The sequence below is a fragment of the Pagrus pagrus genome (genome assembly GCF_965226575.1).
Source record: "Pagrus pagrus genome assembly, chromosome: 17".
NCBI classification, from domain to species: Eukaryota; Metazoa; Chordata; class Actinopteri; order Spariformes; family Sparidae; genus Pagrus; species Pagrus pagrus.
Window position 1 is genome coordinate 6887419 of NC_140201.1, and position 24418 is coordinate 6911836.

Genomic DNA, 24418 nt, shown 5'->3' on the forward strand with positions numbered 1-24418 from the left:
ACATTTTGCAATAAAATACCCATAATTTAGGAAGGTGGCCTGTGTGGACAGAAGGACTTTTAGTAGCCAATAATGCTTTTAATGTATTAAGATAAACCTATCCTGTAACAGCTACCCTGATGTTTTTTCCAGCATAGCAGTGTGCCATGTCAAGAGACCAACTTTGTTTGAAATGTTTCGTTTGTCAATGTTTTTTTTTCCACCAATAAATAATAAACTTGAGTCTGAAACTTGTTTTACATTTATTTACACTGTATTGAGTGTCTTAGGTACACAGGAAAACCTTACAAGACTGCCTCGAGGTCCCGAACAGCTACTGTAAGGAAAATAGTGATTACTGTAATTAAATTAGCATTGATTATTATGATAGTGTTAGGTTTACAGGATCACATTCAGGCTCTCTACATGACCCTACGTGGCCTCACAGGTCCTTGAAAATGAGATGAGATACATAACAAAAACAACACAGAGATAAAAATAATAAACAGTATTTGGCATTGAAAAGAAAAAGAGGACACAAAGAAGAGTATAGCCCCTTAAACATTGCGTGGTCATTTTTTTTTTTTTTTTAACAGCAATGGTATACTTCAAAACAGACATGACATGCAGACAAAGTAAAAATAAACAGAAAACACATTCAAAAAGCAGGAAAAAAAAGCAAAGATTGCATATGGATTCTCAATTTTCTCTAACATGTCTCATTGCTCTTGGACTCACTTAGGTAGTACGACACTGAACGATCAAAAGCGCACCTTGTTTAACAGGCTTTTCTGCATTTAAAATACCATGTGTTTTAGTTTGTGATTGTCTCTAAGCGGCGCTAAGCGTTTCACAGCAACAAAATAAATGCAATCTCCTTTCCAAAAGGAAGCAAAAAATCTAATACGAAGCCGACGTAAAAGTGATATTTTCACAAGAACATTTATGAAAAACAAGAACGTGTTGTCACTCTGAAAGCAAAGTCAACTGTTAGCCATCTGAAGCCCTTCACTGAAATTTTCTTTACAAACTGAGCGTTCTACATAAACATTTCCCCCAAAAATGGATATATAGTTTTCTAGAAGGAGACCTTTCGAATACAGTGCAGACAGGACAATCAAATCTAGAAACAAAAAGTCTCACCAGAACTTAAAAGAAGTATTGAGTAAAAAAAAAAAAAAAAAAAAAAAAGTAAGATAACACTTTGGATAATATAACAATGCAGTGATAAATGTATCAAACAAAAAATCTTACAAGTTTCCCTTTGAGATTATGCATACAGATGATGGTTAAAGGCACAATATAAATATGCACAGTCACGCAAGACACAAACAAATACACACGGAAATACACATTCTTAACGGTCAAGCTGCATGTGTGGAAATACGAAATCTTCTTCAGGCTCAGTATTGTTCACTCGTAATCTCATACAGACCGGGGGAGAGTGGACCCCTCCTGCTTCTTTTAAATCCCTTGATTTACAGTTAATGAGCAAAGTAGAAATGTATTGCACAGTCACCATCCTTTGTTTCGCTTTCCCTCGTTACGTCTGCGAAAGGTTTGGGGTTTGTCATGTGGCTGAGCGATTAAGTAATTCTGTGGTTGTAGTCATCTGACACAACTATGAGGTGATTAATCGATTAACCGCTTGACCTGTTTTGAAGCAAAAGTACCAAAAGTTCACACATTTTGAAGCGAATATTTGCCGTTTTTTCTAATTCCTCTATGATAGTTAAAGGAATATCTTTGGATTTTTAAAGACGTCTCTTGGGGCTCTGAAAAAATGTGATGTGCATTTTAAAGATATCCTGACATTAATAGACAGAATTACGGCTGCGACTAACATCCGTTTTCACCACAGATTAATCTGCAGATTAGTTTCTCAATCTCAATAAAAAGTAAACAAAAGACGCTCACAATGTCTCCGACCCCAAAGTGACGTCTTCGAAACGTTTGTTTTGACCGACAGCCTCAGCAAAAATACTCATGAAGACTCATGAACATATATAATCATATAAACCAAATAAAGACAGCAAATCCTTCATCAAAGAAGCCGGAACAACAATTATCAAAATAGTTGAAGATCATTTTTTTATATTGATTGATTATTTCACTGCAAATTGTTCAACAAATAACCTAAAAATATTGATCAAAAATGCCAAAAGTTGTTATTTGCAGCTCTAGTTTTAACTAATGAATACAACGAACGTCAGCTAAATCAAACAACTTGAAAAACCTAAGCAACTGAGGAAACATGTTGAATAGTGTCTTTGGTAAACGACCATTTTCACAATCAGTCGCAACAAAAAAAAAGCAATTCTGATTTTCTAACACAACCATGACAACATGTAAAAGTAATAAAATGTAATTCTACCGGCTAACGCGTCACTTTCTTTCTCCCACAATTCAACAGTCCCACAGACTAAAACTGTGCTGGTGACCATTGTGATGAGATGCTACAACTGTCAAGCAATTCACTAAAAAGAACAGCAAACCTTAAAACGTAACCTCTTGAGTGAACAATGATCCTCCTGACAATGTATTAGCTGAGTCAGAGGCTGAGAGGTGTGAGCACGGACGGATTAGGAGACAATGGGTCCCCTGTGCTCCTACAAAGGAGCCACATCCTGCAGGTGAAGCAGAGCTCTCGGGAGCTGCTGTTGGTTCAAAACCTGCAGTTTCCATTCAAAGCCAATTCAGATCCTGCATCCTGAGCTGTTATCTGTGGCCAGGTTTCCAATCCGAGCGCAAGGCAAAGCTTTAACCAAATTTCCAGAAAAAAAACACAAATAGAAAATGTTAGTTAATGAACATTTTCATCCACTACTGTGCACATCCAGTCAAACAACTGGTGGCCCTCAGACAGTCCTGATTTTAGCTTTAGGTCAAATAATTAAACATTTTTCACTAATTGTTCAAATTCACCAAATCTGAAGCCCAGAGCGGTGTGTCCCAAATCCAGTATCCATACTAATCTAAACAGGTTTTTAGTATATGTTGTGTTCACACTAGAAAAATGATACAGTTAAATGTACAGACTAAACGCAGTATATTTTGGAGTGGTCTGTTGATGACCAATATTCTCCCACAATGCACAAAAGAAATGAAGGAGCTGCTCGTGGTTGTTGAAACATTATTTAAATAAGTTGCGGGTGGAGAAACAGCTCCAGAAAGATCTCGAAAAAAAACATCTCATTAAGATTAAAAACACTTTGCGTACTATTTGTGTCTTTAACTTGCAATGACATTGTGTCATTAACTTGCAATGACATTGTGTCATTTGTTGCAAGTATAAAGCGTTTCAGTCATGAAATGTTTACTTTTTGTAAACTACTAAATCAATATACTATGACTACAGGAATTAGTCTGTAATATGGATTTGGGACAGACCTCAGGTTTTTGTGATTATACTAATTAAGTAATGAGCGTTGTCAAACATATTGATATATTGATCCTGAATATTTGAACAGTTTCAATACTCATTTTCTGTTGAATCAATACACAGGCACCAGCTCACTCTTTCCTCTCTCCGACAGCAAACATTATTTTTAAAAGACCAAATCTAAAGAGAAAAAAACAAATGTTTCAACAAAGTGAGAAATGTAACGCCTTCCCGTCTTTCTGCTGCTACTAGCCAAGAAAAGAAAAAAATGATGTACCTTATTGTCATGTAAGTACGGAAGCCCGGGAGGAGACAGTTAAGTTTTTTTTCCTCCTGTTGATCCATTTTCTACGTCTGATCTAAATTGTTTTCTCTCCTGAGAACTGGTGGAAAAAAGGTTTTGCCAGAATAATCTTTCCTTAATGTATTTTCCATCAGCGAAAACACGAAAATGTATTTTCTCCTGAATTCCCTCGCCCCACTTGGTTAAAGAAAATATATAAGAATTAATAATAATAAATTGAAATCAAAAATTATTTTTTGTTTCACACATGGAAAGAAACTTTTTTCCCCACAAGTCATAAACACAGGAGAGAAAACTCAGAAAATGGATCCTTAGAAAGGAAAAAAAATGACTTCACTTGCCCCTCAGGGCTTCCGTATAAAAGCCTTGTTATATTTACCTTTCCATAAGAATCTATAATAATTTTTACGGTGTATCGAAGTCGGAAATTCCAGTATTGATACACTAGACGTCATGCTTAAGAATCAGTGGTTCCCTTATGGGAAATGCACTCTTTACTAGCAAAGCACAACCAGATCATGCTCTGCCTTCTACCTTTCATATGACATACAGTCATACAGTTCAGGTTTGCAGAAGTTGGCTCATGCTCACTGACCACAGATGACATCACACATGCCGCTTTTTAAGAGGAGCACACGTCACCTGTAAGGACACAGTGGAGAGGTCAGGACAGCTGACTGAGGCTGTGGTGTTTGGTCAGATCAGGACGGGAAGTCAAGACCAAGTTATACGTTTGACCACATTTAGTACCTTAGGTTAAATAGTTGAATGGCTACATGGGAGGCAAAATAAGAATGGGATCATTTGATACTGGATGACTGTGAATAACCTGGTTTGTGAGGGAGACTGCAAAATGATGCTTTCAAGTCGTTGAATGAGTGCAAAACAACCCAGAGAGAGGCAAATTAGCTTTGATATTATTCTCTGACTTACACAGAGCCGAAAGAAAAAGCTGCAACAATCCAAAAAGATGAAAACAACAAACAACAAACAATAAACAAAGGCCCTTTGGTTGTTGAATCCACAAAGAGAAATTAAAAGTAGAGGGATTGTTTTACTGCAGGAGGTTTTGATACTTAAAAAAGGAAATGAAATCAAAGAGGAGGAAACAAAAAAAAATGGATGTCTTCCCTTCTGTGTCCAGATCAGTGCCAGTTTCAGCTGTGTTGAGGTTAGCTGCCGTAGAGGACGGGGCGCTGGACGTGAGGAACCTCAATTCAGCAGAATGATGCGTCCAGTCTGTTTCTCACAGTCAGCTCCGACCCAAAGTCTGTCTCAGTACATCACACATCACACAGTGAGTCTTCAGTCGTTAGTGAGGGCAGATAGGTGTTTGTAATAGTGTGTATCGTTTAGGTCGTGGAGGATTTTAATCACACAATGTCACTCCACAGACCAACAGGACGACGACGACTACATTTTCCCTTTAGTGAGCGACTTTCAAAGCCGCCTCCTTTACAAGAAGTCCAGTTCCAGCGCTTGGTGCAGGGACACGAGGTCGCCGTGAGTGGAGATCCGCCAGAAAGGCATGTTGTGCTACGAAGAGAGACAGAAAGACAGACAGACATCTTTGAAACGACACTCCAAATGTAGTCAAACTGAAGGTGGGAAAATAATCTGATCAACATTCGCTAGTTAATCAGACTAAATTTCCATTTCTTTTCACTTATTTGAGTGTATATATCTGGGACTAAGCAGCCAAATCAACTTTATTGCAGTAAACTGCCTACAGACAAACACAAGAAGGCAGCTGAAGGGAGGCCGCGAAAAACTTTCACGTTTACCTGTTTTGCTGCAAACTCCTCATCTCGACCATCACCTATCACCACATACGTCACTTTCTTCCCAAAGCGAGAGATGATCCTCTCAAAGCAACTCTCTTTCCCTGCATGAAGGGAAACCGCAGGGAAAATGATACATTACATTTTGCACAGAATCCAAAAGCAGGATCTTAATGCCACTTCCTCCTCTGTCGCGTTTCATGTGTACCTATTTTTGTGGCGCTGTAGATGTTCTCGATGGGGAAGACGTCTCCCAGGCCGTACAGCAGCACTTTGGCCAGCGCTGGAACCAGCTGAGTGGTGGTGACCAACACATTCATACACTTCCCCCTGTTGGTGGAATATCACACACACACAAGCACATAAATATGGGATCGAAGGTGAAAACAAAAAGCTTTATCAGAGCACACTGTCGATATATCGAGCCATTTATCTTGCAGTGATATTGGGCCAATTTCAGCTGAATAAAATATAAAATACATGACAGACATCATTGAAAGACCCTAAACTGTGAGACAAGATCACAACCAAGCATATACTTATATTCTCCTAAACAGTATCTAGGGTTGTATCATCCTCACAATAAACATTCATCTCACTGCAGAGACATTAAAGATTTTTTAAATTAATAACCGTGCTCTGCTCAGACCTGGACTGGATGAGCAGCAGAGACTTGAGCGCCGTGCTGAGCCAGGCGTCTGTGACGTTCTCGATCTCAGACTGAAGCCGAAGAAGAAGATCTCTCTTCATCGGACTCAACAGGCCTGAAAGAGACAACATGGACTTATGCAGAAGATTTGAATGTGCAGTATGAATACGACCTTAACACTACGAGATTTAGAAAATCACGATCAAACACGTGAAATCTAACGTTCTGAATCAAGCGTTTTCACAGTCCGACACTCAAAAGGCAAAAAGGCAGCAGACACACACAGACAGACAAACAGCTCTGTTTATTTTGGCCACCGGGCTGAAACATTACCTTGTTTGTCGCAGAATAAATTGTGGGAATTCAGACCTGTGTTTTCATAATTTTGCCTTTTGGATATTGACTGTGGAGCTGTTTTTTACTGTCCTCAAACATGATGGGAATTCACGTGGCTGAAAGTGCTTGAGGGGTTTTTTCTTAGGAAAACAAAAAAAAGACTTGAAACAGGCCTCTGAAAGCACGACAAGAGTCAATGTGAAAGAAGGACGTCAGAGCACAGTGTACTTTCAAAGGTGGTATCCAAGTGTCCCTGCTGTGTCCTTGAGTGAAATCGTTCTTGTTCGCATTTCATTTCAAACTCCAACTCACCTCCAACGTTCCCTTTGTAGCTGTTGTAGATCTCTTTTAGCCGGCGGTAGCGAAAGGCCAGTTTCCTCATCCACTCCACCCCTCCCTGGACTCCTGTGGTTGCTCCGGACGCCCCTCCACCACTGGGGCCGTTAAAGCCATCCGCCAAGAAGTTGTAGTTACTAAAATAGGAAGAAATACTTTTTTGTTTATTTATTTAGATGATGGAAACAAACCTACATCCCAGTTATTAAGTTGAAGGCTGTAATAAGGCCAATACGTGTGTGATGAGGTAGTCGTCGTTCTGTAAACTGTGTACACACCTCAGTTCTTGTCCATTGTCGTCAGAGGCAACATCCTCAACATGGACTTGATCACACTCCTGAGAGAAAACAACAAGACAGACAAGTTTTCTTTTCTTTTCTTTTCACTGAAGTTGACTGACAGCCCATTGTGTTAGTTTCAGCTGCTGTGACACCAGTCTGAATCTGTACCTCCAGGTCATTGAAGAAAAGGTGTGTGTCTGCCAGCTCAAAGATCAGCTCCTCCATCTGCAAGCCCAAGTTCAGCACTGCTGCTGGGTCCTGAACAAACAAACAAGAAACTGAGTCGGACGTTTTCTTATCCTGTCGTACGCCTGAGTTTCATGTGCGTATTTACAGAGACACACCTTTCCAAACTTCTGAGCGTAGGAGCCGGTGAGCAGTGAGTGGAATATGATAATGGTTTCATCTAGATCCCACAGAAAAATGCGCTGAAAACAACATGAAAGAAAAATATGCCATGTTAATCCTCAACACTGTTTTATCGATTTCTTTTGTGTTTTACAATTGACATGAAGGAATATTTACAGACCATGTGACTTGTTCCAGACAACACATGTTTAGCTTTGTTTTAAACTCTAACGGACATCTTTTCTATCGAGTACACTGATGAATCCTGACAAGTGAGATATTTCATGGATATTTCATATAATATTCAATGCATAATAATAAAACACTGAACATAATAACTGCAAGAAGTTTATGCAAAATGAGCGATTTGAATTAAATTAGAGATCTATTCCTGTGAATGCAGTCATCATGAGTTTTCCTAACCCTAACCTGAAATAATAATCTATACTTTGGTGACCAACAAGCTGTGAAGCAGTGACTTAGTAGATTGTCAATGTGTGAAATAAAAAGACAGCTGCTGACTTGTTTACCTCCAGGTCACTCTCAGTAGGCGGAGAGTTATCAGACTTCTTGCCCTTCCCTTTGGCTTTTCCAACAGAGTTCCTGCGTCCGACCTCATCCTGATCTCTGGCTCCAGCGGGGAGAGCCACACTGGCAGGAAGGGCCGCACCTGCCGGCAGGCTCTCTGGTGGGGACGCATCTAAGTACAACAAAGTCTGAAATTAGTATCTGAATAACGCATTTCTTCTGTTATGCCTTAAAACTTGATTGTGATTTTTTTTTATCTTGTGCACAGCAGTTAACTCTTATCAGTGACCTTTGTTATCTATACTGTAAATACTGGCCATATTATATCTAATAGGTCCTTTATATTTTTACACTTTGATCTTTATTAATACACCTGTAATATTAGAGAATCATAAAATGTCAAATAGAAAATTAAGCCTTATTGTTATACTATTTATTACACTCATCTCAAAATCATCACTCATCTTTTTAAATCATTATTTCATACGTTAACAGAATATTATATCATTCTTTTGAAACAAACAGAACGTTGAACAGAAATAATATAACAGTTCAGAGTTATATAGCTACATAGAGTATATAGAGTTTACCTCTGGGGGGCAGTCCAGCTGAGGCGGCCTGCTCCGACTTCACAGCTGAATATCCGGCCGCTCCCACACCGGCACCTTGGTCGTCGCTGCTGGGCAGCCCCGCAGGCACGTAGCTGGGAGGCAGAGCGTAGTACTGAGAGAACTGATTCTGTGCCAGAGAGTTGTAGCTGCTAAATTCCTGGAGGAAGTAAACAAACAAACAAACAAAACAAAACAAAACAACTGTTATCGATAGGAGATGGTTTGGTAGAAAAAGATAACAATCTACACCATCCAAGATCTTCTCATATCATCCACCTTAATTGATAGTTGATCTTTTTCTTTTAAACATTTTAGGGGATGGAATATATTAACAAGTCTGGGTGTGTGCTGAAAGTCTAATATAAAAAACAAACAGAGAATTTTTCATTAAAATAAACGTCTCTTTATCCCTGCACTGATAAACAGGAGAATCGATAACAATAAACACAGAGAGACATGAGTTTTGTTCTTCATTTCTCTGAGGAACACTGACCTGGTGGACCGCTGTGGTGGAGGAGGTGGTGGTGGTGGTTGTAGGAGCCGCAGCTGAAAGGATGCTGGAGTACACACTGGATGTTGTGAAGCTTGAGCCTGGGGACAGAAAGTGCTCGACTAAATCAGTGCAAGAGGAAAATCAAAGTATCTGAAGTGACCGACAACAAGAGAGGAAAACAGAGAGGTGTGCCACTGGAAAAATCTCCTTTATTATTTGCAGAGAGTGTGACGGTGTTATCTTGTGAGACAGAGTGAGGTCGCAGCTTGCCTTGGCTGGGGTATGAGTAGTGCAGATGGCCTGGCTGCGTTGAGGTATATGCGGTGCAGAAGCTGAGAAACCCAGGCTGGCCACCAGAGGGCGCCTCAGGCAGCCCTGTCTCTGTTTTAATGCCTGGCCACATAGCACCTGAAGATGAAAGAGAGCAATGGAAGCAGAGAATGAAGGAGGCAGCAAGAGGAGAGTGTCGCTGAAGACGCTGGGGCAGAAAGTTAAGAAATCAGGTCTTTCAGTCGAGATGTGGACTGAATTAATGTGTTTAAGCAGAGACCAAAAGCAAAAATCGATTCAAAAGCGCCAAAGCACAGTAAGCAAAGTAACAACGGTGTGATGCTGGGTTTTTAGTGAGCAGCCGGAGGTAAAATAGGCTGTTAGAGAAGAAGCAGGGACTAACCAAAAGGCGGGAGGCCGTAGGTCTGGCCTGTCTGGGGGAAGGCGGAGTACACAGTGGACTGAGCCAGAGGAGGAAAGGCCACCTGGCTGGTGTACGACGTCACTGCCGGGCTGAAAGAGGGAAAGAGCAGGAGATTCAGTACTTAAATCAAATCAGGGTACACCTGCAGTATTTGGTATTTAACCCATCTTTCCTCACTGTAACATTTGCTATTTAGTGACACATTTATACCTGCTGGAATTGGAGTAAGTTGCAAAAAAATTAGCGACGCACAAGATTGTTTTTCTGGATTTCACTTTAGTCAAATGGTTGCACACTGGGACCCTGCACTATAAGTCACCTTTCACTTTCTTAAACCCGCGTAACATTCGAACACGATGAATGATGAATCTGATTTGCTTAATGTAGTGTACTCACTTGCTTCCTTGATAAACCTGTTGGGTGTATTCAGATGCGGCTGTTGTGTCTGTGGCTGTCAAAAAGACAAGAGACAACACGGGTTCAGTTTGACATACAAGAGAAACTTCCTTCTCTTTTCACACCTTTTCTGTATGTTGTTTACAATAAAATCGATGCTTCAGTTCTTACCTGAATGTGCATACGAGTTCAAGGAGTCACTGCACGCTTGAGACGCTGCCCTACTGTCTGCATCTGACTGCTCCTGATCACCTGCGATCAAACACAAATTATATTATCATATTTTCCAGGAATATTTCTGAGTGCTATCACATTTTCTTCACTCACCTGGATCAAGCTGGGCTGTGGACAGGGCAGAGTAAGAGCTTTCCTGCTCTGATGGACCCAGTCCAGCCACTGGACTATCATCAGCACCTAAATCACTGGAGGAGCATAAAGAATTCATTACAATTACAGGATTTCTGTAAATCACAACCACATAAATAATACATTTCTTTCTTTAATAAATACTCTATTCAAAACTCAACATTTGCTCTCAGTTGTTTTCTATGGGAATGTGTAAGCAGCAATTCAAAAAGATTAAAAAAGAAATCACCATAAGACAAACCTTGGCTCTTTCTCCAGTCCACCGTCTATGTCAAGCTTGGCCTTCTTTGTCTGCACACACACAGAAAGGTTTTCCACAATAAATCTATTTTCTCTGCTGCATCCCAGCTGTATCAACCTCACATATTGGTCAAGCTCATGTTTTCTTAATTTGACCCATCACCCTTAAAATCCACTGAAATCCACCATCAACTTTGCTGAGTTGATGGTGGGTTGAGATCTGAGAAGCACAAAATATAAAATACTAATTAAATATTTGCATTAATCTCACAATACAATAAGAGCACCCATGTTAGTTCACCTGAAATTCACAAGTTCATATAAATAAAGAAAATTCTCAACATCTAGAGAAACACAAATATATGAACGCAGTTATTTATGCAGTCATTTCCCTCCCATGATGTGTGTTGCCGTCATTGTTGGGAGACTCACCGGCAGCTCAGGCAGCTCCTGCGAGTCGTCCATCTCTGCAGCAGAGCGACCCGACATATCTGCACGCACAGCCTACTCTCTGCACCTGGAAAGCGTGTCCGGACCCTGCTTTACACAACCACAGGAGCAAAAAACACAAAGAATAAATGGCCGGGGGTTATGCCTTATGTAGTTTTCTGACACGCGACTCCCCCCTCCCCTTGTGCCATAAACACTCATCGATGCATCTCTCTCCTGGCACTATCGCGGGGTGATCAGCGGGGAGGTGGCGGTAATAAGAGGAACTGGGGCACCCTGGCCTAATCTCCAGCACGAGACTTGCAGGTGAGGCACGTGTGGCACTCAAGTTGCCCAACGTCCCCACCACGCTTATGTTTACAGTGGGATTAAGGAAGCGTGCCACCTTACATGTGACCTAACCTTCATTCAACGAAAACATATTCTCCAGAGGCATTAGGTGCTCAGGTGCAAGCTGTCGTATCAATAGATGCCCCGAGGGGATAAGATCTAACCTAATTTTGTCCACTGCTCGCTTAACTGGCCTTTCCCCACCGCCGGAGAGATGGAGCATTTATTCAACTGACATAATGCAGACACAGATGGAGAAAGAAGGTCACACGGCAAATTCAAAGGCACATGAATGTATAGCAGCAGTTAACGGTGCACGTTCTGAATTCAATAGAGTGTCACTGAAGTTGGTTGGGCCATTGACACATCTGTCAGCTTATGCAAGATTTATGTAACTGAACTCAATAACGGATGACATTTGAAAGAAATTAAGGCCACTGGAAGTACTGACTGATGATCAATCAACTTACAAACATCATATTTGAAATATATTACGATTTAAACTCGTGATCGATCTCGAAGGCATCTGCAATCTACTTTTAAGGTGAATCGTAAAGATTGCGGTATTTAATGTTGTCTTACTTCTGTCTCCAGACTTCACTGACTTGCAGATCCGTACTACATAAACATACCAACTGAGTGATGCTGACTGGATGAGTTACTTCCTGTGGCTCTGCCTTGGGTGACATATTGTAAATAATAAGGCCTGCAACATGGCAAATGAGGCGCTTGTGTCAATAAAGAATTATCTTTAATGTCATAAATGTGTTTAAATGGTGCAAATGGAGAATTCATAGGCTATTTCAAGTCTGGCTTTAGTCTACAGGGCACTTCAAAACGGAGAAAAAGAGATCGCAATTTTGTGATTAAACAAGTCGTTTCACAAGTTTTTGTCCAGATTGTCTTCCCCTACAAACAAGCATGTCTGGAAGCGAACTAAAATTGCCACCAGCTGTGAAATTTATCCTCCTAGGATGACAAAGTCAAGTCATGAATAATAAATGAACATGAAACGCTATTCATCCAATCATAACCCTAACCTTAACTGTCCTTGTGTGGCAGTAAAAGGGTTTGACGTCAAGAAAGTTTGTTTGCTACGGCTGGATGAACAAATTAATTGACTTATTTCAGGAGGTCAGTGGTCCAGTTTGATATGCTGCTGGGTATACTGGACACACACATTACAAAGAAGACCACTGATCCACAGACAAGTTGATCCGCAGATATTCGGACAAGGCAGTGTTTTATCACGCTACAGCGGCCTCGAACAGTCAAACAACCCTCTGAAGGCTTTTGACGAATGCAAAAAAAGGGCAGAAAACTGAACATGTTCAGAAAAAATTAATGAGATGGGACACAAGTTTGGGAGTCAGCGTGTAAACATGAATGACAACTTGAGGTCAGATTTATTTTTAAATGTACGGCAACAAAACATGACTTGCAAACTTATTTCACAACCGCACACAGAGGCCACTCGATTGAGTACGAGGAGAGCTCAACAGCCATTTTGAGTTGTAAACCAGCATTATTTTATTATTTGTCATGTTGTCTAGAAAATCATTATCCTAGAAACACCCTGTAATATCGTGATATTATTGTAAGGCCATATCTGACCACACCCTGCTTAAATCACAAACTTTAAACATGATTAAGTAAAAAGATTTGATAATATACCTTCTCAGCTGCACAAACCCTAAAACATCTTACAATCTCATGTTCATTACTTATTAAATCAAACCAGAAACTGCCAGTTTCCACACATCACTGCTTCTTATTTCTAGCGGTTTTAAGAGTCCTGAATTAATCAAAGCCGCCGTCCCTCCGGCTGTTGCCACCGGTAACAGAGCCGGTCACAGTCACCTCTTCTCCGCCAGCATCACGACAACACTCGGGTTAAATAGCGCTACCTGAGGAACAACATCGCCCTGATACAGGATCCTTTGGGAGTCTCTGCTTCAAGTGATCGCTGTCTTTTCCCAAAGGAGGGAGGATCATGTCTGGGGGACACCACAACCAGGGAAAATCAGTTAAGCATCGGCTTTGTGCGCCAATATAGTGATGGACTTGAATTAGAGGAGATTATTGAGAATATGGGGATAGTCGTTTTTAGGGGTTGACTGATACGGCTTTTTCAGGGCCGATACCGATTATTAGAAATCAAGGAGACTGAAAACCGATACTTGGGACTGATACTCATTTGCATTAAAAATTAAAGTAATGTCATAATTTCGGACAACCAGTGATGGGATGAAGTACAATTTACTCAAGAACTGTTCTTTCTTGAGTACAATTTGGAGGTACTTTATGTGAGTATTTCCATTTTCTGCTACTTAATACTCGGTTACTGGTGACTTTGCAGATTCATCTTTTTCAGTGTTGGCGGAGTGTTAGTTTATTTTATTGGCAAGCTGACAGATAAATTAATGATGCTGATAATCGGAAAATGCTGAATGAGGTCCATTCAACCTCTAGTAAATACTAATTTAAATTTACTCTTCATATTTGTTCAAATGGATGCTTTCCTGCAAAGAAATCTCAGAATCTAACCGACCACTGCATATATAACCGATTATTGGCACTGGCAGATTATCGGGCCAATATTCAGCATTTTTCCTGTTACCAGTATCAGTGATTGTTCTGTCAGATTGCTGATAAAATTAACTATTCAAAAAGGTGCTACTTTTGCTCTGAAAACTGAACATACTTAAGCTACAACAAAATTTATGAAGAGGAAGTATAAACATCATCGGTTATTTGAAATATCAGTCCCAAATATCAGTTTTCGGTCTTGATTTCTAATAATCGGTTTCGGTATCAGCCCTGATAAAGCCATATCGGTCGACCCTACCAAGTAACATATGCTTTTCCAGAAACCTTTCTAAGAATTTGCACTGTCATCTTTGTTTCTTTCTAGGAAATGAGTTGCAAAATGTGGGAGCTGTCAACTTAAGCATGAACCAAAGGTCTTCACATAACTGATGTACTTAAATTATTAAGTTATGAATAAAATAAAAAAAGGGGGTTGTTAGTTAGTTAGTTACCTCTAGTAACTACTTCTACCTCTGTTAGTTACATCCAGTAACAACTCAGATTACAAACACATTTCTGATGAAGACACATGAAGCTGTCTGACTGCATTTTGCAGTTATGCAACCGTTAATTTTATGTTACAGTCTGACAATCTGTGTCTGGCCAGAGACTGGTAATGATTAAACACTTTAACCACATCTGTGCCAACAACTCTGTTGGATCCAACGCCCATCTCCCCTGAACTGTTTGTCCTGCACACTGATAATCAGGGCAGAAATCCTGGCACAGTTTCTCCCCAGGTCATCTGCAAATGTTAGCCGAGTACAACCATTATGTTAGCGAATCCAGCAAATAACCCGAGCCGTGTACAGTTAGCTATGCAGCTCTAACATCAGATTAAATCCAGGGAAGCAGTGCCTCCTATTGCTTTAATTCAACCACAGAGCAGCTGAAACATAATCTGCACATGAAGCTAGACATAGGCTCTAGGAAACCAGCTAACATAACTAGTAAGACTACAGCAGACATGAATAAAGTGAACCCCCCAGCATTTACACGCCACCGTGCAAGCTATCCAACATGAACGTTAGCTTCCTAACGTTAGCCAACAGAGTCGAGGTATTTACACGATTTACCAGTAATTCAATGGGAAAGTACGGTGTCATCCGGTGTTAGTTTACCATGCATGCTAGTTTATTTATCTGTCCTTTATGTTGGTTTAATAAGTAAGCTGGCGGGGAGTAACTTAGTTTGGCCCGGGCATTGAAGTTTTCCGCTCCAGAAATTAGTCGGCACCAGCAGCCATTGGAGTGGGCACTGAAATGGCATCGTGTAGAAGCATCTCACTCCCGCTGCGCCCAACTGCGAAGCTAATCGCACAACAAACACTCCTGAACCGCCAAAATGATCGAAACTAGTCTTACCATTGAAGGAGTGAACGAGAAAACGCTTTTATTAAAGCGCCTTCAATTGAATCCACAGTGTCAAGCTTTGTCTGTTGTTAGGGAGCACTATTTAGCAGGAAGTTGTCGTTGCTCGGCCTACTGCGCATGTGCGCGGCGTTGATTCGCAGATGTCCTTTCTGTGGCGGCGCGACGGGAGACGACAGGTGTGGCGGTACATCAACACAGGTGAGGGACAAAACCGCAAACATTTGTTCTCTGAACAGACGAACCCTGTTGTTAGAAGTTGTCAGCTTTGTGTCAGGGTGTGTTACTTCTTATAAAGGCATGTCAAACAAGTTGTAGGACGCGTAGAAAATAAAATAATTCATTTTAAGCTAGCTGAGTTCAAGTTTAAAGTTTAAGTTCAGGCTCATTTGTTATTTTTTCACATTGTTAGAAGCACTAGTAGCCTAAATAAAAACATATATATGTTTAGGAACAAATTACATTAAACAAAGGCTTTGGGTGCCAGTATTGTGATGGACTTGACAGTCTGGGAACAGTATATATAATAAGCATTTAGCAAAATAGAGATACACATCCTGTATTGTGATATAGCCTTAAAATGTCAGAATATTATTTTAAGGCCATTTTGCCCAGCCCGATACTGAATGAGATCCATTGCAACCAAGGTAAATACCAATTTACATCATCATATTTGTTCAAATGGTTGCTTTCCTGCAAATAAATCTCAGATTTTAGTGTTTTGGCATTTGGTATTTTTTAGTTAAGAGTAACAACTGATCACTGCATACATTTCCAAATAAATAATACCAAGTAATAAGGTTAGACCAATTACTGGCACTGGCATTGCTGGCAGCATTTTTGAAATTTGTTGGTATCTGTGATTTTTCTGTCAGATTGCCAGTAAAATAGATTAATCTAAAAATGTGCCAATTTGGCTCTGATCACTAAACATAATAAATGTATCAAATAAACTGACAAAAGATCAATTAAAACATAAAATATCAGGAGAAACCACAAACCCTATGAAATGTAAAGGCGTCAAAAGAAGTAAAAAATTAAATCTTCTAGGTCTTAGTAAAGAGGTTCATCCTAAATACACCCTATAAATTCAATAAGAGCAGAAATGTGTTAGTGCGTTGATAGAAAATTAATAAGCAACTGTTTTTATAATAGAATAAGTTGCCCAGTTATCTCGTTCCAGCATCAGTTGTGAGGATTTGTTGCTTTTCTTTGTCTAATGGTAATAAATATCTTTGGGTTTTGGACTGTAAGTTGGATAAAAGACATTGAAGAAGCCACATTGGGCTTCAGTAAGTGGTGATTGGTCATTTTACAGACCAATCGATCAACCAGTTAATTGACAACATTTTTGTCTGTTTCTTCACTGTCAATTAAAATAATTATAAATTACCCTTCTATGTGTACTATATGTATTATCGAATTATTATGTATTCAGTACTATTAACATAAAAATAGCATGAATAGCATTACAAAGTAAAAGTAAACAGCACACTTGCCTTGATTTAGAGAATTTATTTGCCGTTTCTGAAATTCTGACACAGATTACAGTTCAATATTTCAGTTGATCATGTAAATTATCTTCTTTATACAGTAGCAGTAGCATGAAAATAAATATACATAAAAAATACAAAACAGAAAAATAACGCTTCCAAATATGGAAGAAAATTATCGAGAACTGTGTGTTGCCTTATTTTTTCTTCTTCTTCTTTTTCAGCAGGCTTGAAAATGAAACTCTACAATATGGAGTCTGAGTGGGGCAAAACAAAGTCGTGAACAATCTCTGTTTGAGTGAAGATTCTCTCTTAATAACTTACTTTTTAATAATATCAGATCATAAATTACAACTAACACTTTTGCTAAAAGAGATAAAATGATATTATTCTTCCAGAGTTAACAAGATTTTATTGCACTTTCCAGAACCATATGATGCAGAGCGCAGGTGGCTAAACACAGTTGCAGAAAGCCAGCGCCTGCTCCACCTAGTGGTCCTTCTTCAGAGTTAATGAAGCACTTCCTTAAACAGATTATTGTCTAGAAAAGGGACAAAGAGGTTGAGGGAAAAGAGATATGTACATAGAATATATATGGATCAGGCCGCCTTGGACAGGCACAAGACATTCACAGTTCTTCTCTACATGATGCATAAATACAAAAACATCTGTAATCATAGACTCTATAGTTTGTCCGGAGTGTTTGCAATAAAACAGCAATCACTTATATTCGAAAGAAGATTATGTGCTATCATCGATGTGGGCCTGTTATTGCTGGTTGAACTCTCCAACGCTCCGTCTCTCCTGATCAACGAGAGAAGTCTTTCAGTAAGTTTGCAAACAGCAGATATAGATTAACACGAACAAAAAGACGTTTGACAAACCAAAAATAAAGAGATATCGCCATACAGGAAATATATTTTTTCATTGAATCTATTCATGTATATTTATATCATATCATATTTACTAGGAAACATTTATAACTCATTTATAACATATGCAGAACTGTCTTATAATAAAGAGAATGTTTGTGGTTATTAAAAGATGGAAAACCTTTTGGTTTTGCAATAAAATATATATATGTACCTTTTTTTCTTCTACACAGTACAGTAAAACTTTGATCTTCAGTTTATGAGGACAAACCGGTCAAAAAAAAGTGTTTAAAGCGTACCATAATTAACAGTTTGGTCCAAGTGTACACCACTGAAACTACAGATATGAAAATAAACAAAGATATGCAGCTGTCTAATCCGAAGTTGCTGATGCTTAAAGCAGAATGTTTAACTTTTCTTGACCCTTGTTTCCTCAAGTGCAATTGAGCATTTACATGAAAACAACAAAAACAGATTAAACGTATGTAGACGTGTAATGAAGGCATCACCCTCAACAGCTAGCGCTCGGGTCAAAAAGCCCAAACGAGTGAAATGGATTTGCGGTTTCTGATAACGCTGTTGCTGCCGTCCAAACTGCCTTTTGAACCTCAGGCACTTCTCCTCATGTCACTTCACCAGTAAGCTGTGAGGTCCCGAGTCCTCGGAGAGCGATGTTTCATGACCTCAGAGTGCATCCACACTTGGCACACATGTATTTTTAATTTTGGGGCGGTTGAGGCAGAGGAGTAGGGCCAATGGTGTTGTAACATGAGAGTACCCATCTGTACACTTTTCATGCACAAGATCCCCCAAAGTTTTCATGTCCATCATGTCAGTTAGATCCTCTCATCAGGCTGTGTAACATCCCCCCATACAGGCTGCTCCAGCGTGGTCCCTCAGTCAAGAATAAGACTCTAAATCCAGAGATTTTGTCTTGGTTCTTGTGAGTTCCTTGGACAGACGGGTCGACATGTTGGCGCTCACATGAAGGAGTGGTCTGCTGGGGGCCCGTAGGAGAAGCCTGGGAAAGCTCCGGCGGCTTCCTTGACGCTGCTGGTCACAGTCAGGTTGTCCGTGCACAGAGAGGAGGACACCGGCAGGTGGGTGAACTCGGGGTCGAAGTGTCGGAGGTCTGTGGGACCGGACTGTGAAACCAAGCGGAGAGGACAGGATTTAGACATCTAAAGGAAATATGTCAAAGCACCTATCGACATTCATTGTAATGCATAATACCATTGTAGTCTGGTAATTTATTGATATTTTAAGTTACTGATTATGCAAAAATGTGAAGATTTGCTGCTCAATTATGTGAAAAATGAAAAAGTAAGGTGCACCACTGTGACCACTGTAAAAAGTTAGTTTACTTTATTGCCATCACAGTGCAAGTTAAGCTTGAAAACACGGATGACGTGTGTGAGCAAATATTTTAGGCAAAACAAAACTTAATTTAAATTACATTTCAGTTGAAGTACTTTTATTTGAATTATAGCATTTGAAGTGCTGTGATAGTATTATATGTTTTTAAATGAACTTATTTCATTTCCAATAATTGTTCCGCCTCGTACCACTAGAGGGAGCTTGCGTACCACCAGTAGAACATGTACTATAGATTGAGAAAAGTGGGTCACGGCCCTAGTTTGAACTTACCACTGAGGGGATGAATGGAGGAGTGATCTTCTTGGCCATCAGGTCCTCCCAGTTGATTGGAGAGAAGAAGGAGTGGTACTTGAGTTCAAGCTGGAGGAAGAAATACATTTCAAGATCAGCAGGTTGATAGAAAAAAAGCCACACATATCTCATACAGTTCTTTCTTTTTATGTCATGTTTTCTTGCACACTTACAAAATCATCCTTCACTCCCAGCCTCTGGGTCCGGTCCTTCTGCAGGAGCCCCTCGAGCAGCTCCCTGCCTGAGTTCGACACGTTGGGCTTGAGCACGGGAGACTTGTGCAGGATGTTGTTGTACATCTCAGCTGTGTTACGACTGTAGAACGGGGGCTGTAAAGCAAAAGCAACAACAACAAGTTAAGTTTATTCAATGCATGAATGAGCAGCAGTCGTACAGGAGGTATAAAGGGATAGATTTGACTTACAAGTCCGTAGAGCATCTCGTAGAGAACGGATCCCAGACACCACCAGTCAACTGTGCGGTCGTACGCCTGCTTCTGGAGAACCTCAGGGGCCAAGTACTGCAAGGAAGGAGACAAGAACGAGTCAATACAAGTCAGACAATCATATTTGGTTGAGTTTCTGTCGTAAATCTAGAGATTTGTTTTGTACCTCAGGTGTCCCACAGAAGGTTGTTGTTGTACCGTTGGCTTCAACACCTTCTTTGCAGAGGCCGAAGTCTGTGAGGACGATGTGGCCCTGTGAGTCTAACAGGATGTTCTCGGGCTTCAGGTCCCTGTGATGAAAAAAGAGGAAAAAAGCTTTTACAAAAATGACTCCGGTCCTCCTTCACTTCAGTTCAGCATTGATCATGTAAGCATAGTCCACTAGGAGGCACTGTAGGTTCGCTCATTACCTGTACACGATGTGCAGGGAGTGGAGGTAGCCAAGTGCACTTGCAATTTCAGCAGCGTAGAACCTGGCTCTGGGCTCCAGGAAGATCCTCTCTCTCTGCAGATGGTAGAACAGCTGGAGAGAAAACAGACAAACATCCGTCAGCAAACAACTCAAAACATACTTTGATGTTCTTCTGACCCGATTCTGGTCTGATTTCTGAGCGTTGTGAGGTTTGAACTCACCTCTCCACCGTTGACGTAGTCGAGGACGAAGTACAGCTTGTCAGTCGTCTGGAAGGAGTAGTGCAGCCCGACCAGGAAGGGGTGCTTGATGTTCTTCATCAGCACGCTGCGCTCAGCCATGATGTGCTTTTGCTGGAAGGAACATATAGAAGTTAATATGACATTTTACATTATAAAACGGCGAGAACATGTACTGAGGTGTATGTATGAAAAGATAAAGACATAAAAGACTTTATCTAAAGGTCTTACCTCTTTCTTCTTCATGATGATTTTCTTCTGGAGCACTTTGACAGCGTAATATTTGGTCGACTCCTTGTGTCGAGCCAGCAGAACCTGTATTAAAGCAAATATTTGCATCAGTGACTGTGCTGCAGCGCTGACAGATATGAGGAAGTAAAAAAGAAGACAGTCATGGACAGGAAAAGTTAGACACACTCACCTTTCCAAAGCTGCCTTTGCCGATGATTTTGAGGTAGTCAAAATCACAGGGTTTGATCCTAATGTAGAGAAAGGGACAGACGATTAGGATTTTTATTTAGACTGTGTTTGTTTTACAGAATTGTTGCTGACGGCGTTAAAAGTTCAGATTTTTATAAGGATACTTACTGAGTCTCCTCGGCCAGTGAACTTCTTGAATTTAGGCACATCTGAAAGATATGAATTAAGGAAGTTTATCAATTAGCGCCGTAGTTTGGAGAGAAGTGAGTCACGTTCTCTGTAAACAGTTTCTGCTGCTTACCGGACTATCAGGAAGTTCATCACTCTCAACCTCCTCGTTTTGATTCTCATCAATCTTCAGGAAGTTGTTCACTTCGACACTGGGGGGAAAAAAAGAAAACACAGATCTGGTTACAAGATGAACTTTAATCAGATAATATCTTTTAACCATGTGGCTTTGTGTTCCTTTTTTGGTTCAGTATGATTTATGTGTTATTGAGTTTTGTGGCACAGCGGAGTCACAGGATCCACGGGAGTTTGTGCGACTGAAAAGCTGAATGAACGCTCCCTGCTGGGGTGTGAATGACTGACTGACTGAGACAGGTCAAGTTTAACAGCCTAACCTGTCTGGGAAAAAGCTTAAGCCTCTGACCCACTACGAGAGATGGCTCTGCAGGACTCAAGAGGTCCAGCTTAGACGCCCTTCCCTCATGGAGCATCTGGAGGGAACAGATGCAGCGTCCCAGGTATATTTCCACACCGCCGACCTGGATGTCAGGATCGACACCCGTGAGGGGACGAGCCATGTATCATGTAATAGCTGAATTACCGGTTTATCCTCGTCTAGGGGACAGAGGGGATTTGTGGAAAGGTGATTAGGCGGCAGCAGCAGCAGCAGCCGAGGAGAGGTTGTTAACAGGCTCGTCATGAAAGGACTATTCTTACCCTGGCTTCTCGGACCCAGATTAAACTGTTCACAGAATGTCCTGGCAAACTCAGGTGGCTGATGGGATTGGACACTGATCATGAATGGGCTAATGATCGGAAATAAATATAGAGCCAGGAAGTGACTGATGCCAAGCGATGCCCCCTGTGTGCCACACTCATGTAATATGTTAAAAAAATAAATAGAAATACTCACTGTTGGCAGATGTGTGGGGTCGACACCAGCTTCTGGATGAAGTCATTCAGCCCCATTTTCCTCTCCTTGATGAAAGCTGCGGATGAAGAGAGGAAGGGAAGAAGTCAGCGTGTGATGACAACAATGATGCACAAACATTTTGTCTTTCATTAGTGGAGGGAAAATATCTGCTGGAGCTGTAATCCGCTGTGTTTTTGAGTTGAACACAGCCTGTCATAGGGTAGATTTGCGTGTTGTGCATAGACCCCTAATGCTGCGGGCTTATGGGTTATGCAACCACTTGGGTCACTCATTCAGACACCAACAGTGGTGGCCAACAAAGCATTTTCCATCCCAGATTCCCAGCGCAGCGCAAATAATCAGTGTGCAGATTTTAAAGCAGATTAACGCTCAATTAAAGGCGATTTATGTGCTATTTCCATAAAAGTGGAGCAGAAAAAGGCACTTTGCACTTTTAATTTGATCTCTTGGCGGCTGTTTTGTTCACGAATCAATAAACACGTTTAATTCGCTTCACTAATCAATACATCAGCAGGTTAAGTGATCAATATTGATTGTATTGTTTTTGTTTTTGTTTTGTTTTTCCTCACCGGTGAGAACGGCGACAATCCCCCTCATTTTGCAGTAAGTGAGATCACATCCAGCCTCGGTCACAGCCATGTTGAGCAGACAAGATAAATATCCAATAAAAAGCACGAAGAAGAAGAAGAAAAAAATCAATAATAGTCCGTGTCTGTGTCTGTCAGTGGTCCGCTCCGACACGCATCTCCTCCGGCCGCGCTGCGCTCTCTGTTGCCGCTGCCCACAGTCAGCCGGCTCATATATACGGACCACGTGGTGCTCGAGGAGGGGGGGGGGGAGGGGAAGGGCGACGCCCATTTTGTCGTCACCCGCGTCTCCACGGCAACTGCTGGGGGGCGTGACGTCACGGGATTCCGCCGCAGCCATATCTGCCTGCAGGGAGGCGGGGGATGACGAGGAGGTCTCACCGCAGAGGAGGAGGAGGATGATGATGATGATGAGGAGGAGGAGGGTGAGCTCTCCCACCTCCTCCTCCTCCTCCTCCTCCTCTTCATCGTTTTCTCTCCCACTGACTGTAATCACCGTGCACACAAAGGGACTTCAGTCAGATATTAAAAAAAGGGGGAATAAACTGCGATCACACGCAAAGATAGTCTGATGTCTTGCAGACCACCAAAAAAATGGGCTGGAATCGTTTTATTTTGAAAGGGTGTCGAGAAATGTATGTCACGACTGCTGCATCCGAGCATCTGCCTGAAGCGGCTGCAGCACCTGACCCCGATAATCCACGTGAAAGCTACAGAAATGCATGATTTTAAAAAAAAGAAGAGAAAAACGACAATCCTATTTGAACAATCCTGTATTTAAATCAGATTTCCTGAAATCTCCATGTGCTGCATTCTGAATAATTAGTGGATTTGCGCGGCTGGACGAGGTCAAGGTCGTAAAGGTGACTTTGCACGGCTGAATTACATAAATTCAGAGAAACTCACATATGACATCATTCTCGTTTAAGCCGAATCAGTAATCGGTCCAGCTGTCAGAGATGTGGTCCACTAACCCTTTAAGTTACGTAACTGTGCCATAATGCAGATAGCTATACCGCCGGAGGAGGAGACCGAGTGAGTCGCACTGAACATTTTCCAGTCAGTGAAAGTGATTTGTGTGTCTGTTGATTGACGTGGGGATCGCTCACAGAGCAATCATGGCTGTGGGACGAGGGTTACAACTGTCTGATAACGACAAAACATTTCTCTCGTAACTGCTGCTTTCGGCTGCAGCGGTCCAAAACCTAAAGGCGAGAGGGCTGCCACCAGTGACCGCAGTTCAAGGCTGAGTTTAAACATTTGTAAGTGAGAAACCACTAGAGATTGTAGAGTACCCCATTTCTATCTGTGTTTGTGGCAACTAAAGCAGGTATTTTCAGCCTAAACGGACTTCCCCTCGCCCTAACCATATTTATTTTTGGCCTAAACCCATCAAAACCGTAACACACAACCTAAAATGGAAAACCACCAGCTGAAGGTTATTTGATTGCTGCTGCAGCTCTCCTACTTTCACAGACGTAAACAATCTGAGTACTTGTTCCACTTCTGCTCTTAAAAACCACCTGCTCCAGTCCTCAGAGACTGGACTCAGCTGACCTCTGACAGCAGGAAACTCTGGGGTTTTGTCCCCAGTTTGACATGTGACAGTCATGCATGCTTTAATGGAAGTGAGACAATCACAGGACCGATAGTTCTT

General features: G+C 41.1%; 2 protein-coding genes across 3 annotated transcripts; both read right to left on the reverse strand.

Annotated features, from left to right (window-relative positions):
* Positions 1-223: 223 nt before the first annotated feature.
* eya3 (EYA transcriptional coactivator and phosphatase 3) lies at positions 224-15564 on the reverse strand. 2 transcript variants are annotated; one of them, XM_084379906.1, is made up of 19 exons: positions 15458-15564; positions 11157-11261; positions 10726-10775; positions 10446-10540; positions 10290-10370; positions 10119-10173; positions 9702-9811; positions 9299-9436; positions 9029-9126; positions 8515-8692; positions 7927-8096; positions 7393-7476; positions 7217-7306; positions 7046-7104; positions 6744-6904; positions 6096-6210; positions 5655-5776; positions 5450-5550; positions 224-5201 (listed from the first exon to the last, which is right to left on the reverse strand). In XM_084379906.1, the coding sequence occupies exons 2-19, from the start codon at positions 11211-11213 to the stop codon at positions 5121-5123; spliced, it is 1845 nt and encodes a 614-aa protein (XP_084236032.1). In that variant the 5' UTR covers positions 11214-11261; positions 15458-15564; the 3' UTR covers positions 224-5120. The 2 variants fall into 2 exon arrangements, with proteins under 2 accessions (XP_084236032.1, XP_084236033.1); XM_084379907.1 differs by having other exon boundaries at positions 11157-11264.
* A 1401-nt stretch (positions 15565-16965) lies between these two features.
* Positions 16966-22957, reverse strand: LOC311273122 (serine/threonine-protein kinase Sgk1). Its single transcript, XM_084380014.1, has 13 exons — positions 22744-22957; positions 22154-22229; positions 21314-21392; positions 21181-21221; positions 21014-21071; positions 20824-20907; positions 20575-20706; positions 20352-20464; positions 20108-20231; positions 19921-20016; positions 19670-19825; positions 19476-19565; positions 16966-18973 (listed from the first exon to the last, which is right to left on the reverse strand). Exons 1-13 carry the CDS (start codon positions 22811-22813, stop codon positions 18809-18811), a joined length of 1284 nt encoding a protein of 427 aa, XP_084236140.1. The 5' UTR covers positions 22814-22957; the 3' UTR covers positions 16966-18808.
* Positions 22958-24418: the final 1461 nt, after the last annotated feature.

Excerpts from the sequence above, each read along its gene's own strand:
- eya3 (XM_084379906.1), bottom strand. The coding sequence starts at position 11,213 with ATGTCGGGTCGCTCTGCTGCAGAGATGGACGACTCGCAGGAGCTGCCT. Across the intron at positions 8,693-9,028 it reads CCACCACAGCGGTCCACCAG|GAATTTAGCAGCTACAACTC; the intron begins GTCAGTGTTCCT and ends TACTTCCTCCAG. Across the intron at positions 7,477-7,926 it reads CTACTGAGAGTGACCTGGAG|CGCATTTTTCTGTGGGATCT; the intron begins GTAAACAAGTCA and ends TGTTGTTTTCAG.
- LOC311273122 (XM_084380014.1), bottom strand. The coding sequence starts at position 22,813 with ATGGCTGTGACCGAGGCTGGATGTGATCTCACTTACTGCAAAATGAGG. Across the intron at positions 20,908-21,013 it reads GCAAAGGCAGCTTTGGAAAG|GTTCTGCTGGCTCGACACAA; the intron begins GTGAGTGTGTCT and ends GCTTTAATACAG. Across the intron at positions 20,707-20,823 it reads TCATCATGAAGAAGAAAGAG|CAAAAGCACATCATGGCTGA; the intron begins GTAAGACCTTTA and ends TGTTCCTTCCAG.